Source organism: Balaenoptera acutorostrata, chromosome 14 (assembly GCF_949987535.1).
Source record: "Balaenoptera acutorostrata chromosome 14, mBalAcu1.1, whole genome shotgun sequence".
In the NCBI taxonomy this organism is placed as follows: Eukaryota; Metazoa; Chordata; class Mammalia; order Artiodactyla; family Balaenopteridae; genus Balaenoptera; species Balaenoptera acutorostrata.
The window spans coordinates 21,550,528-21,567,153 of NC_080077.1; the positions used below are offsets into that span (position 1 = coordinate 21,550,528).

General features: G+C 36.7%; 1 protein-coding gene across 1 annotated transcript in view; it reads right to left on the reverse strand.

Moving 5' to 3' along the window:
- The window catches only part of ZC2HC1B (zinc finger C2HC-type containing 1B), a 31,524-nt gene extending 15,090 nt beyond the window's left edge, over positions 1–16,434 (reverse strand). The window contains exons 1-4 of the mRNA XM_007171349.2: positions 16,407–16,434; positions 7,573–7,634; positions 5,155–5,274; positions 4,500–4,638 (exon numbers count right to left, since the gene is read on the reverse strand). Of these exons, the coding sequence (XP_007171411.2) occupies positions 4,500–4,638; positions 5,155–5,274; positions 7,573–7,634; positions 16,407–16,434 (349 nt within the window). The remainder of the gene's footprint in view (positions 1–4,499; positions 4,639–5,154; positions 5,275–7,572; positions 7,635–16,406) is intronic.
- Between the last annotated feature and the right edge of the window lie 192 nt (positions 16,435–16,626).

Genomic DNA, 16,626 nt, shown 5'->3' on the forward strand with positions numbered 1-16,626 from the left:
TTTTTAATTTTGGTGAAGCCCAATTTATCAACTTCCTTTTTAAAAACCTGTTGCTGCATTTTGTGTCCTGCTTAAAAAATCTTTGTTGACTCTTAGATCAAAGATGTTTGGTTTTTCTAGAAATCTTATAGTTGTAGCACTTTATAGGTCAATGATTCATTTTGAATTAAGTTTTGTGTATAGTATAAGACTATCCTTTCCCATGTTGAATTACTTTTGTTAAAAATCAACTGCTCATAGATTGGGGGGAGATCTATATTTAGATTCTCTTTTCTGTTCAATTGATATACTAATACCAAATTGTCATGATTACTGTAACATTACAGTAGGTCTTGACATCAGGTAGTGTAAGTCTTCCAATTTTATTCTTTTATCAAAACTATCCTGGCTATTCAAGATCCTTTGAATTTCTGTGTAATTTTAGAATCAGCTGGTCAATTCCTACTTGGCAAAGAAAACTTGCAGGGATCTTCATTGGAATTACTTTGAGTCCATAGATCAATCTGGGGAGAACTGACATCATAACATAATGCATGAGTCTTCCAAACCATGAAAATGGTAAATCTCCCCATCTATTTTAGTCCTCTTTAATTTCTCCAAGCAATGTGTTGTGGTTTTCATTTTAAAAGTCTTACACATATTTTGTTAAATATATGCCTAAGTATTTCATGTTTTTTACATGATTATAATGGCATTTTTCATTTCATTTTTTCAATTGTTTATGCCTAGTATATAGAAATACAGTTCACTTGTGTATATTGACCTTATAACCTGAAAGCTTGTTAAATGAACTTTTAATTTCAGTAGCTTTTTTTGTAATTTCCTAAGATTTTCTACATTTACTCATTCATGATCATGTTGTCTGTGAATAAGGATAGTTTTACTTCTTCCTCTCCAACCTTTAAATTTATGTGTATGTATGTATGTGTGTGTGTACAAAATATATAATTTTTTCTTATTACACTGGGTACTATGTCCAGTATAGTGTTAACCAGAAGTGGTCAGAAAGGACATCCTTGCTCTTTTCTTGAATTCAGTGGGAAACTGTTCAGCTTTTCACCGTTAAGTGTGATATTAGCTGTAGATTTTTCAGAGATGTCCTTTATTAAAAGGAAGTTCCCTTCTATTTCTACCCTTCTAAGAGTTTTCTTTTTTAAACATGTATGGGTATTACATTTTCTCACAGGCTTTTTTCCTGTAGCTACTGAGATGATCATATGCTTTAAAAAATATTTTGTTAATATGATGAATTACATTTACTATTTTCTTCCTTCTACTTAATTTAGGTGTAATTTGTTCTTCTTTTTCTAACTTTTTAAAGAGGAAGTTTAAGGCAATTGATTTAAACCTTTCTTCTCTTCTAATATAAGCATTTAAAGCTATAAACTTCCCTCTAAGCACTGCTTTAGCTGAATCCCACAAATTTTGATGTTTTCATTACCATTCAGTTCAAAATATTTTCTAATTTTTCTTGTTCTTTCTTCTTAGATCCATGAGGTATTTAGAAATGATTTGTTTATTTCCAAATATTCAGGAGTTTTCTAGATATATTTTCATCATTAATTTCTAATTTAATTCTGTTGTGGTCAAATAACATAGTCTGTATGATTTCAGTCCTTTCAGATTTATTAAGACCCACTTTGTGCTCCTGCACATGGCCTATCTTGGTTGAACGTTACATGTGTACTTGATAACAATTGTATTCTGCTGTTGCTGTGTATCACACTATAGCTATAGATGTCAATTGGGTCAAAATGTTACAAGCATTTCAGACTGATAGGTCTTCTTGATGAATATATCTTTTTAATTACTATCTCTGTTAATAATACTTGCCCTGAAGTTTACTTTTCCTGATATTAGTATTAGGTACTTCAGTTTTATGATTATTATTTGAATGCATATCTATCTTTTCCTGTGCTTTTAACATGTCAATCTACAATTGTTCAGACATTGCTGGTATTTCTCTTTTTATCCAGAGGAGAAGCATAACTCATAAGTGTATGGCTCCATGAAATGTTCACAAACTGTGCACACCCATGAAACCAGCCCAGATCAAGACACAGAGAGTTCCCACCAATCCCCCTTGAGCCGCCTCCCAGTTGTCCCCACCCCTCCAAGTAAAATGACCTCCTGACTTCTAATCTCAGAGACTGAAACCTGAAGTTTCTAAAAAATTGAGTTTCTGATATTTATAAATAAGGAAGTCTGCATTTCTGCCATCCTTTGAGAAATCAGACCCAGCAACCTTGGGTGTGCGTTCCTTTGAGGCAGCCGTGTGCTGAGGCAGGAGCAGCTGTCCCTTAGGGAGGATGTAGCCTCTCTAGGCCCACCTGGCTCACCTCATTTTGTCACCTGCCTGGCTTGCTTATTTGTGTCTTTATATTTAAGGTGTGTTTCTTGTGGAAAGCATATAATTGGACATTGCTTTATTATTCAGTTTGACAATCTCTGCATTTTATCCTAAGTGTTTAGGTCTTTTATATGCAATTGTCCATATGGTTAGGTTTAAATCTATCATCTTGCTATTTATTTTTATCCTACCGGGTCTCTGTTCCTTTTTTCCTCTTTTCCTGTCTTTTTTTAGATTGAATTTTTTTCCATTTTATCTCCAGTCTATGTATTGTCTTATTAGCTATACATCAATATTTTTAAATGTTTACTCTAGGGCTTATTAATAGGGATCTTTATAATACTCTACCTTCAAACAATGCTATACCTATTCATGTATACCATAAGAACCTTTCAACAATATACATTCATTTTCCTCACTCAACCTTATCCTATTATTTTCATACATATCACTTCCAAATGTTATAATACCCATAATATATTATTACTTACACTTTAAATAGTCATTTATAACCCTCAGCTAACATTATACTCAATGGAAAGCAAGACAAGGATGTCTGCTTTCACCAATGCTATTTAACATCGTATTGGAAGTTCTAGCCAGAAGGCTTAGACACAAAAAAGAAATAAAAGGCATACAAATAGGTAAAATTATCTCTGTTCACAAATGACATAATCAAATATGTAGAAAACCCTAAAGATTCCACACCAGAAACCAACTGTTAGAGCTAATAAGCAAAATTCAGCAAAATTGCAGGACAAAATCAACTCACAAAAATTGCCTGTACGTCTATACAGTAACAATCTGAAAAGAAAGTCAACAATTCCATTTACAATAACATCAAAAGAATAAAATACTTAGAAATCAATTTAACCAGACGCAAGACTCATACACTGAAAACTACAAAGCACTGCTGAAAGAAATTAAAGAGGACATAAATGAATGGAAAGACATTCCATGTTCATGGACTGGAAGACAATATTGTTAAGATGACAACTACACCCAAGGTGATGTACAGATTTAATGCAATCCCTATCAAAACTCAACGGCATTTTCAGAAATAGAAAAAAAAACCCACCCTAAAAATTCATATGGAATCTCAAAGTTTCTAAATAGCCAAAATAATCTTAAAAGACTCTCCACTTCCTGATTTCAAAACATACCACAAAGCTATAGTAATCAAAACAGTGTGGTACTGGTATAAGGACAGACATATAGAAAAATGGAATAGAATAAAGAGCCTAGAAATAAGCCTTCACATATATAGCCAATTGACTTTTGATAAGAGTGCCAAGACCTTTCAATGGGGAAGGCACAGTCTTTTCAACAAATAGTGCTGAGAAAGGTACCACATGTAAAACTAGATATCCAACTTCCAATGATCTTACTTTATACCACATTCAAAATTTACCTGGATCAAAGATCTAAATATAAAAGCTAAAACTATAAAAACTGTTAGAATAAAAAACACAGGGGAAAGACTTCAAGATACTGGAGTATCTGACATCAAAAGCTAGGCAACAAACGAAAAAATAGGTAAATTGGACTTCATCAAATTACTTTTGGGCATCAAAGGTACCATCAAGAGAGTGAAAAGACAGTCCACAGAATGAGAGAAAATATATGAAAATCCTATACCTGATAAGGGATTTGTGTTAACATTAATCTAATCATGCCTCTAGACCTAATTTCTAATTTACAGAAAGACAGGGGATGGATTACAGGATTACAACTTGAAATGGTTAAAATGGTGATTTTATATTTTATATTTTTATCTCAAAAAATTAAAAGAGCTGTGGGTATTTGATGCTATGGAGCTATTACAGAACTGCTTGAACGGCTCTGCCCAGCTCTGTTCTCATAAACCAGGATGTGAAGAGCATCCCCTGGAGTTCTGTAATGCCATGACATTGGGTGCAGTGGTGCACTCATGTTGAGGTAGAGTTAGAAGGAAACACAGAATCTTTACGCAGAATTGAAAAAAATAGGATAATATAAATTTTATGATAAATTTACTTTTATATAATCTAATTACTATTGTTAATTTTAGAGTTTATAGGAGGAAGGCATAATGACTAGGCCAAAAATCAAGCATAGCCTCAATTGGTTAAGAGTAAAATGTCAAAAGCAAACCAAACTGGCCACACACCTAGGTTGATGGACGGAGGGGGTGGAGGTGGGAGAGGCCGGCCTTCTTTAATGGCTAGTGTACACTGCTTTGCTGATCGAGTCGCATTAATGAAGTCTTCATGTTGTTGTCTCCAGTTAGATTTTCTCATGGGTTGAGGCTACAAAAAAATAAAACATATACTAACCTAGACTATATATCTCACCATTATAATATTTTTTAAAGCTAGGATTTGAATTTACAAGAAACAGAACTGTGAAATTTGGAGAAAAAAGAGAATATGTTTTGCAAAAGTACTGGAAAATACAGTAATAAAATTTGCAAGTCACAATAGTGAGGGAAAACACAAAATAACAATCAGAAAAACAAAGAAATTACAAAACTTTAAAGGAAGACTTAAATGTAAGATTAAAAGTGACTGTCTTCCAAGTTAATTGCTGGATTTAATGCTACTCTAATGAAAATATAAACGAGATTTTTTTGCCACATCTGGAAAGTATCTGAAATACATTTGGAAATCTAAGTGAGCATGATTAAAAAGAAAACAGTAAAGGTGGATTATACTTACATGACATTACACTGCATTATCAAGCAAAAATGAAACCAGAGAGCCAGAAAGAGGCTTTAATGTACTGAAGGAGATAATCAAGAACAGCAAGGAAGATATCGATAGTACCTTGGATTGAGGAGCCTTCCACACAGTGGGAATGTCAGTGCCCTGTAATCTTTGTTTTAAGGAATTGAAAGCTTTACGCTTTTTGTTGAACAGTTTTCTACATATTGGTCCATGCCTTTCCTAGAAAAGAAGGAGTGGGGATTAAAATTTTTAACATGTACAATCACAAAGTTCGTAATGCCTCAGTGTACTCAAGCAGCCCCTGCTGCAGTGACTGGGTTGCACCTTCAGAGCCAAGTTCATTCTCTAACTCTCAGATCACAGCAGAGCAAATCCATCTGGCTCTCTTCACCCATGTTACACATAACGAGATACTGTGTTTGGGCAAGGTCAATAAAAGGCCTCTTCAGCTAAAGAAACTTACTTAAAATTTGGTCTTACATATTTAACTCTATCACTTGGGCTCAATGAATAGTTCCAAGCATTAAATAATGTTGAAAAGGCAAACTTTCTAGTTTAAGTTGAAATAAATTATTTCTGATATTCGGCTAGGTACTCACTGAAGCCAAGGAATTTTTCTTATTTCTTCTATTCTGTTTACTGCCTTCACTGCTCTTAAATTCCAGAAGCAAGTCATCCAGGAATTGAGTCCCAATAACCTTAACATTGTTTTCCCATCATTTTGAAGGAACTCTTTGCATACAGCAAAGGGAAACTTAGCTTCTTACCAGTGGAACCTTCTCAGAAAAACTCTTCTTACCACTCAACATTTCAAAATTGAGTTTAGCTGGGTTACTTTTCTACACACAGCAAATCAAACCACTTAACTCCTGAAAAGGAGTGGAGAGGTTTCAAAGAAATATTTGAGAACATCTGCAAGAAACAACTGGGACAACCATACCACGAATGAAAAATACACCAATTCCATTTAAGTTATGAAGACATTTTCCCTTAGTGTGTCCAAACATTTCACATTCATGAAGTCATTTATTTTAGAGCAAATCTAAGCTTATAATATTAAATTTTAAAATATTACAATACTTATAAGACAATCGGCAGAGAAAACTAAGACAATCGGCAGAGAAAACTAGTCCAGGCAGTAGACCTGTAAGTACTCAGCATTTCTGGTACAAAAACCAGGGAGCCAGCACACAGAGCTTTGCCTGTGTACCACTTTTATAAAGCCTGCACTGCAACACTATGGGATTATGCCAGGATCTTTGCCTTCCACTCTTAAGTCCTCTTCCTTGGTGGTCATGTAACTCATAATAGCTATCACTTAGACAGTTGCTTTGTCCAGACCCAAAAAATACAGGCTCCATGAAAATCACTGCACCTGGCTACGAACAAGCCATACCATTTTAAACTGAAGGAGAGAGAGAGCAGACCACTTGATCAAATGCTTTGTAGCCTAGAAATGGGTCAATGAAGTAGAACTCAACAGGACCCAAGAATACCTGGCATTTAGTGATCCCTCTTCAAACGGTACCTTCTAGGTGTCAAATCCATTCTCATGGGGTGCAGTCCTGGGTTAGCAAAGGCAGCTCCCTAGTGGATTGTTGGGCCACAACAGGCCCTGTGAGTTCCCCTTCTAGATCCAGCAAACTCTAGCTGCGGTTAACTAGAACAGATATTTCACTTTTAAATTCCCCAGAGAAATAAAACCTACAACCTCATTCGGTAGTCTTTTGCCCCAAATGTAGTCAGGTTTATAGTCCAAATTCTTTAAGTTCAAAACAAGTCTCTTTGACCTAAATGTCCCAACTAACAGTTCATTATCATTTAGATTTTTGTTTTAAATCGTTTTTCTTGGGAACTCCTTCATAATATGGGGGGCCTACTACCTGTTTGTTTCCCTAATTTTGAAATAAATCAAGCTTTTATTCAACTTTATAGGCATCAATCCGGGGACTTGACATGCAGTTAGCTTGAATCTAATTAACAATTAGGTCTTGGAACAAGCCTTACATCCATTTTGTTCAAATTACATAAAACCCCTGAAACTAGAGAGTTCTGTCTTTATACGTGGCAAAGCAGGAAACAGAGGGAGGTTAAAGGACTTGTCAGAATTAGTGACAAATTTGAGGCTAAAAGCCAAGTTTCCAGATGCTCCAAATTCAATGTTCATTCCTCTTGACTAGCTAATTTCCCTGGTGCTTTGGCCTTAAAATTTGAATTTTTGATGCTTATAGAAAAGGCGAAAGAGCCAAAACCTCTCAAGAGACAATCAGCTGTGCCAAGATACTTTCATCTGGCTTCCTTTTAGTAAGAGGACCATGTTTAATAAGTTCCCTTTTGAATGGGGCAGCACTGATCTGCTTAAGTGTCCTCTGGGCCTGCCAGCCATAGGTTATGTACTTTTCTCCCCTTGCTTTCCCTCCACATCTGTCTTTAATCTTTGCCACTGTGGCCTCCTCACTGACTTGACAGTTCATTTAACTCCAATGAAACACATCTACAAAATGTCTTTATGTTTACCAGAACATCTGCTGCAAAGCGTCTTCCACAGACTTCACAGGGAAATAATTCCTGATTGCCATCTGTATAGGATCCAAGAGCACATTATGTTAATTTCACGGAATTGCCTGCCCGAGAAGAAATGACTAACTGGAGGAGACCTCAATAGCTTGATATCCTCACTCTCTTTTCCCCTCTCCAACTACTTCCTTCTATTAGGAAGATCCTTTGTAAAACTCACCCGTTTTCTTCTCCTAACCTAGACTTCTCACTTCACTGAACAGATAAATTCCATATGCTTCTGGCAACCAGAGTATAATTATTTAATATTTAATATATTCTTAAACTAACTGATAGCTTAGCTTTAGACATAAGTACAAAGTTGATACCCTATACCCTAGTATGAAGTCATAAATAATCCAATGGTAACATCTTTAAGACTGCTGCTAGAATGTAAGGCCATGTACGTGCTAAATGAAGGCATGCCATTTTATCATGGACAGTATGAAAAGGGTCGCCTAGTCGTTGAATTTAAGGTAAACTTTCCTGAGAATGGCTTTCTCTCTCCTGATAAATCTCTTTGCTGGAAAAACTCCTACCTGAGAGGAAGGAAGTAGAAGAGGATGAAATGGACCAAGTAGAATTGGTGGGCTTTGCTCCCAATCAGGAAAGACAGAGCCATTACAATGGAGAAGCACATGAGGATGATGAACGTCCTCCCAGGGGTGGTGCTTAGTGTAGGATCTCTTTATGGGGCCTGTGAAGAACATTCACTGCTGACATTTTATATGCAGTAGAGAATGAGTGAAGGACTACAATCATAATATGCTCACTACTTGCTACTGTTTTTTAAAAAATATTCAATTATTGTAGTGTTTTCGAAGTTAAGTGAAGAATAAACTCAAATTAAAAAAAAAAACACAAAAACTGACTGACTGTGCCCACTATATCCCAATGCCTCAAATTACCTGACCCACAGTAAGGTTCTCAATAATTACCTGTTAAATGTATGGGTCAAACAAGAATTGAGTTTCTACCATAGGACCAATCATTTATTCAATAAATAATTAAACACCTGCCATATGTAACTCTGTGGGAATACTGAGAGAAACCATACATGGGTCCAGCATAGAAAAGGAAAGTATGCCCATAAATTACTTTAAATGAAGTTAGAAAAGCAAACCATTGTGGAATTCTGAAAAATAAGAGTTTTGTTTCATATTACTGCCTTTCAGTTCATCTGGAGTTGAGTATATAAGATTACAAAAGCAGTTTGATCATGCAGAAGATTTTGTATTAGACTAACCATTTGGGCTCTATTCTACAAACAAGGGGAGCAATCAAGGACACTGAGTAGGAAGAATCTGAACAGAGCTGTGGAAGATTCATGTGACAAAGCTGAGGAGGGATGAATGGACGGTGGTTGAGAATGGAAAGTGGGATATTAGTTAAAAAGCTAAAGATGTAGGCCGGAAATGGAAAGGAAAGAGGAAATGGGAGAAACTGTGGTCAAAGAATCAATACGATGACTAGATTTGGGGGGAGTTGGGAGGTGACAGAAGAACGCTGAGGGACTGAGAAGACGGTAGAACTATGGATAGAAATAAAGAATTCGAAAAGAAGGGCCATCTTGTAAGAAAAATGACCTCAGCTTTGGAAATACTGAGTTTGAGATAGAGTCATCCAGCCAGCAGGATGGAAATGAGGGAGGTCAGGGCTAGAGACACAGATGTAGGCTTTGTTTGGAGAGTGATGTAAAGGCATGATATTGCCAGGGAAGAGGTCATGGAAAGAGAAGTACAGGGATGATCCCCAGGGAACTCCATATTTAAGGGCCAAGAAGATGATGGTGATAAGCCAGAAGGAGAAGCAGGAGAGAACAGGGTCATGGAAACCATGGGAAGACGGTTTGAAAAAGGAAGGCCTGATTAACAGGAATCAGATGGTAGCTCATTACAGACACTTGATTTAAATGATTTCTTCTCACATCTGCCAGATGGTATTATATTTGCAACACAGGTCATCCGTTACAGCATACAGAAATACCACTCTTCCTCTCTGTTCTTCTGGCCTTCTAACTCTATAAAAACTGGGTCTTAATTTTCTTTTTTTTTCCCAGCAAGGATATCCCACCCTGCCACATACTTACTCATTAATAAAAGCTACTCATCCTAATTACAAAACTGCTACTTTTTTTCTAAAACACTAATGAAGGATGATTTACTTTTATGACTATTACTGTAACATTTGTAGCGTGATTTCCTGTTCCCCACTTTTCCTATGTAATCTCATTTAACTCCTCACAGCAATCCTATGAGATAGGGTTGATACTTTTTTTTTTCTTAAGAGATAAGAAAATGAAGGTTCAAGGTTAGGTGACTTCTTGAGGACAACAGGTAGTAAGTAGTAACACTGAGACTCAAACTTGAGTCTCTGTCTCTACAAATATTAAGACTATTTACTCAATGATCACCATAAATATAAAGATACTGTATCACTACTAACCTGCAAAGCAAATGGAAGTCCCTGGAGGATCAATGACCTTTGGTTTAAATCAGTGAGCTTTGAATTCAATGCGTTTGAAATAATGACAGCTACAATAAGACTCAATTGAACACCTGAGATAGATGGACCACCACATTCTGAACCACATTCAACTTGGAAGCTTGACAATGAGGAAGAAAGGGAGCATGGAGAACCAAACACAGAAATCAACAGATCCTTAAAAGAATCCTTTGAAACAACCAAGATGCCCTTCAATAGGTGAATGGTTAAACAAGCTGTGCTATATCCATAGCCTGGAACACAGCTCAGCGATAGAAAGGAACACTACTGATACACGCCACAACCTGACTCAATCTCATTGCTGAATGAAAAAGTTAACCTCAAAAGGTCACATACTGTTATGATTCCATTTGTAAAACATTCTCAAAATGACAAATTTGGGGGGGAAAAGAGATTAGTGATTGCTAAGAGGTAGGGATGGTCAGGGAGGGAGGTGGTTGTGACTATACGGAGGTGGAATGAGGAAGACCTCTGGGTGATGGGACAGTTCTGTATCTTTATTGTGGTGGTGGTTATGCCTGTAATAACATGGTATGGAACTCCTTATACCAATGCACTTTCTGGTTTTTACATTGTACTGTAGTGAAGATGTAACTTGGGGGAAACTGGATAAAGAGTGCAGGAATCTCTCTGTAATATTTTGCAACTTTTCATGAATTATGTCAAAATTAAAAGTTTACATATCTAGGGGTTGGCAAATTGTGGCCAGTGGGCCCAATCGGAGGCTGCATGATCTTGTAAGTAAAAGTTGTAATGGTACACCGTCAGGCCCATTTGTTTGTTTATAAAATATCTACTGTTGTTTTCGTGCTACAATAGGAGAGTTGAGTAGTTTTAACAGAGACCTTATGACCTGCAAAGCCAAAAATTATACTTTCTGGCCTTTACAGAAGTAGGTTGCCAATGAGTGTATGAGAACGTAGTAATTAAAAATGTTTTGTGGGAGAATAACATGGAAAATTTTAATATGCATTTTTATTCACGTATTTACAAATAAAGACTGGAAGGATATATATACATATATATATGGTACACACACACTACACATTTAATATATAGTAATTACCTCTGAGTGGTAAGAAAAAAGGTGACTATTTCTTTGTTTCCTAAATTTTCAATTTTTCTAAAGATTATGCATTGCTGTTTAAAAATAAAAGAATGACATTAAAAAAACCCTTTTGATAGAAAAGATTCTAAAACAATGTGTATTAACTTAGCTATTTCTAACTTTACCCTCTCTAATTGGAGTGTCAGTAGACTATTAAAGTGGCTATTGTTTTTATACATTGGTTCATAATCTTAAGACAATTTTTAAAATGAGGAAAGCGATCTGGAAGTGATCAACAGTTTTGTTTAGTATGTTAACAATGAAAAAATAAGCATTACAAAGATCTCAGTTCAACAATTTTATAAGAAACCTGGAGAGGATTACGGCTGTAATGAAATTGGAAGAAATTCTACTTGAGACTAGACATTCTCTTTCTGAGCTGGAAGTTAAGAATGCTTTGTAGAGATACCTACCAATCCACATTTCCTTATAAAGGCATTACAGAGAAGGAAAAAGGAAGACATTTTCTCATTTAGCTGTCAGTGAGTCAAGAAACTCTTTTTAAGTCCTTTGCAGTCCAGGACATGCAAATATTAGCAACACTGACATCTTCCAGGGCCTTATGGCAAAGGGGGTGGCACACTAGCTGAAATTTATTATCTCAGGAACATGACTTATAAAAAAAGGAACTGAGACTAATGAGTTAGGATGGCAAAGAGAACACTCCATCTTATTTTTGCTTTCCCCCAAAACACTACAGTAAAGGGACGTAGAAACATGGAGGACCAGGAGGACAGGGAGGAAAGAGGACAAGAATAAAAAACTGGAATCTGGAAAGCTGATGGACCATGGTAGCCAACCTGGAGGACATAAAACTACATCAAAATCCACTTCCCAAGCTGATGGTAGAAGAAACTGAGAACCATCCAGATTTACACTGCAGAGCCCGTCAAAATCACAGAAACCCCTGGAGCAGCACATACCTCTGACACAGGGACAGGATATGTGAAGAGGAGAAAGAAGAGACTGCTAAAATATGGAGGATCAGGGAGAAAGTTTTCTAAAAAGAAGTGAAGATTCCTAGAACGCCCCCCTTCATCTCACAGCCCCTGGGTGATTGTCCTTCTCCAAGTCTAGCAGAAGTCTACTCTCCAGAAAGGATGAGAGGAGGTCTGTGCGTGAGTCAACATGAGGCACAGCTGAAGGCGTGGGTAGGCAGATACAGATGTATACACATACACATGGTTGATTCTCATTATCTGTGCTAGTTACATTCCATAAATCCCTGCAAGCACTAAATGAACAAATACTGACTCATTCATTACTCCCAAATAATGCACTATACAAATGCATTTGTATTTCCCTGGGGAAATACAAAGTTACAACATTTTTATCAACCTATCAATACACAAGCTTGTTTTATGAATTTGTTTAAAGACACCTTATTTAAATATATATATTGTTGATTCAATAATATGGAATTCATGGCCAACCACACTATAATGCATGCTTGCATGAAGATTATCTAATAGACCTATTTTCTCCATAAGGCATATCACAGCCTTCCTGCACTTAGAAGCATTAGACAGCCCTTCAACACTATGCTTGGGAGCCTTTTAAACAGTGAAATCACCAAGAAAAAGTGCAAAATTATGAAAAGCATGGCACTAAGTAGACCATAAAAAGGACACTTGTTTACAGTAGGACAGCTGAAACAAGAAGGCAGAGTATCACCTTGTTCTACCTTAGCTGGGAACATGTGTGTTGGGTGACTCAACTTTTTAACTGGTATGTGCATATCTGTGAATGGCCATGAAAGCACCATGAATATTGACATAGGGTTACAAATTTTAGTGAGGAGGTGAATTTGCAAACAGGGATTCCATGATTAATGAGGATTAACTGTGTATGTATACACATATATACATACACACACACAAAAGTGTGTGTCTATGTATATAATCTAGTGATTAATCTCATGACCAGTGATGCTGGAAGCAGAGAATATCCCACACCCACCTTCCTCTACTTGGCTCACAGAATTCTGCCTGCCAGACCCTTCCTTACTCTCAAGGCAGAATGGAAGCTTCCCTGGGAATATAATCATTCCATGGAGAAAGAGCAAAAGATACTGACACTGGGAAGATTCCCAAACAGCTCACCCAGACCACCCTACAAAAAAAAGCTCAAAATCCTCCAATGCTACCCACCCAGAGTTCCTAGTGTTCTCGTCCTCCAGTATTAATCATAAACAAACAGACAGGAATTTCCAAAGATCTGAGGAAAATCTCTAGCATGTAAGCCCAAAGTAAACAAAAGAGAAATTTTAAAGAAAATTAAAGCTCTTAGAAATCAAAAACTCAACAGTAGGTTGGCAGATAGAATTAGGGAAATCTCCCAGAAAGTAGAGTGAAATGGCATAGAAATGGAGAGAAACATAAGCAAATTAAGAGTACTTGTCCAGGAGGTCCTACTCCAAATAATAGGAGTTCAGAAGAGAAAAGGAGAAAATGCGAGGAAGAAAATAAAAATAATTTTAAACTATTTCCAGAAGTGAAAGGACATGAGCCTCCTGTTTGAGAGGACACCCACACAAATGAAAATATGCCTAGAACAATAAATATCATTGTAAAATTTCAGAACACTGAAGACAGAGATCCTACTTAGAGGAAAAAAAAGTAACATACAAAGTATGAGGAGTCAGAATGGTTTCAGATTTACAGATAGTAAAAATGGAAATAAATGGGGAAAAATTCTCTAAACTTCTGAGGGAAAATTATTTACAACCTACAGTTTTATACCCAGCCAAGCTATCAATCAAATATGGGGGTAGAATACATTTCCAGACATGCAAGCTTTCAAAAAGTTTACATCCCGTGTACTCTGTCTCAAGAATTACTGGAGGATATACTCCACAACAAGGTGAGTAAAAGATACAGAAAATAGGCATTCAACAGAGGAGGGCGAGAAGGGGATTCCCAGGATAACAGCTGGGCACCAGAACCAGAGAAGCAACCAGTTCAGGCTGGAGGAGTGTGACTAAAGACACAGACATGCTGAAGGCTGTCATAACCTAGATATTCACTGCCTTTGTAATCTGAGGATAGCATGTCCTATATATATCTGGCTCTCATTCTGTTCTATACTTGGCTTGCTTGACGAAATCCCAGCGAAGTGCCTGCTCACCCTTCATACTCTCATGTCTAGATAAGCTAAGGATACTCATTTCACTCCACAGGAAAGTTCTGCACTGATCTCTTCAGAGACAGAGAGAGGTCATAATAAGTATAGAAGCATAAAATATAAAATGAGCATACAATTGCTAAGCCTAGTTTGGCAGGAGATTCAGGATGCTTCAACTATGGTGACTTGTGTTCCCAGGACTCACTCATCACCTGGCTCACTGACATCACCACATGGGGCTCTTGTAAACTCTAAGAGCTGAAGTCAGACTCAGAAACTATTCAGCTCATCTTCTCAAGGATGCCTTGATCAAACGGTAGCAATTACTGCCCTCACTGAGCTAGATTTGTGCTTCTCAGTTGCTAAAAACAAGATACTGTGTTTACAGGGATGCCATGCAGGTGATGATTAATATAAAAGTCCAGATAATTCATAAAACTTACCCAAGGAAAGAAAAATTGAATAAATTGAGGATTTATTCAAGCCACCTATAGGTGGCTTCTGTGTTCTATTTCTTAACTTGAATAACTTGTTCTACTTCTTAACTTGAATAGCGGGTATGTTTGTTTTATTATACATTCTCCATAAGGCCATTAGAAGTTTTACCTTCTTCTGACCTTTAACTGGAACAAACAAGCTAGATAAAACATACTAATGTCAGCACACAAGAAGCAACATAAAAGTATTGATAATCTAACAGTAAAGTTACAAGATAGCTAAAGTTCTGTCCTTCACCTGAGGTGATTTGATGACATCACAACAGAGATGTGGATACATCACTGGTAATAATCATAAATAGTAAGAACTTTTGATACTTAGGGTCTTCTTTCTGGCTAACACTGAGGCTAGGTCCTTTTGCTCCAAGTTTAAGCAATTCTTTTCTCCTCTAACTTTAAGCAATTCTTTTCTGAATTGTCTGTCCCAACTACCCATTCATTTTTATATTTCTTAGTGACCATTTACCAAATGCCAGGCTCTGTTCTAGACCTTGGGGATAAAGTAGTAAACAAAAATACCCTGCCCTCAGTTTGTTCTAGTGAGATGAGACTGAAAAGCAAGATAAAATCAGATGCCAGTAGATGTTAAGGAGAATATGAAGCAGGCAAGGAGCATAAGGAATGCAGAGGAGGGCTGTTTGTGCTATTTTTAAATACACGGTCCGGGAAAAGTTTATAGGGGAGGTGACAATTGAGCACCATCCTTAAGGATGATTTATTTACAGTAAGAGCACTTCAGGGGGAACAGCAAGTACCAAGATCCTCATTTCAAGTGGTACTTATCACAGTGACTTGGCATTAGTTGTATTTTGCTGCACACACCCTGCCTCCTCAGACAATGCAGTCCTTGAAGGCAAAACCCTCTTATTGCTTTGGACACCTAGCATTTAACATGGAGCTTATGTTAAGTTCCCAACCATTGTTTATATGACTGACATCGTAAATATTCCAAAATGTTATGAAGTAATACAAAATATCATGTAAGAACTATTTTCCAGAATAAAATCAAGATCTTTAAATTTGGAGGATAATCAGTCTAAATCACAATATGCTTCACCAAGACTAGTGGCTTATAGGCACATTCTCTTAACTGCAAAACATATAACGTGTTAATTTAAACCATTTGGGTCAGGTGTGGTGAAATTAAAAGCTCCGAAGATGGAATCTGAAGAGCACCAAGTCAAAGTAACATTCTAGATTCTTGCTGGTTTTAAGAACCTTCAAATGAGATGGCTACCAAAATAAATGGTCAATCTCTTTAGGATTTAGTACATTCCTGATACTGACATAAACCATCATCTGGCCCTTTGCTTCTGCAGGCTGGCATTTAAATACAGTATTCTACTTCTGTAATGACAAGCTCTTCAGCCAAGTTTTTTCTATCAGTGTTGGTAGAGTACCTAATGCTACTGTTTTTCACAACTCCTTTAAAAATTCTACAATGATTAGACTTAGAACCGATAACGTACAGAACAAGGTAACACCTCCCAGCTGAGGAAAAGCCATAATCAAATTATAGATGAAGACACTTTCTAATAACTTAGATATCAAATGCAGCTCACCTGCTAAGAATGGTTCTGCCTCAGCCATTCTGTACCCAACTCAGACCAACAGTGTCCACAGATTTTTTTTCTTCAAAACAGTCCCGATAACAACATATTAGTCATGGACACATGAACATGGGTCACTAACAACTTGTCTGTTGCAAGAAAGTCACAGTTTACCAAATAATTAACAATTGTGATGTGTCATTGCGTGAACCTTGAAAAAGTTGAGAAGTTA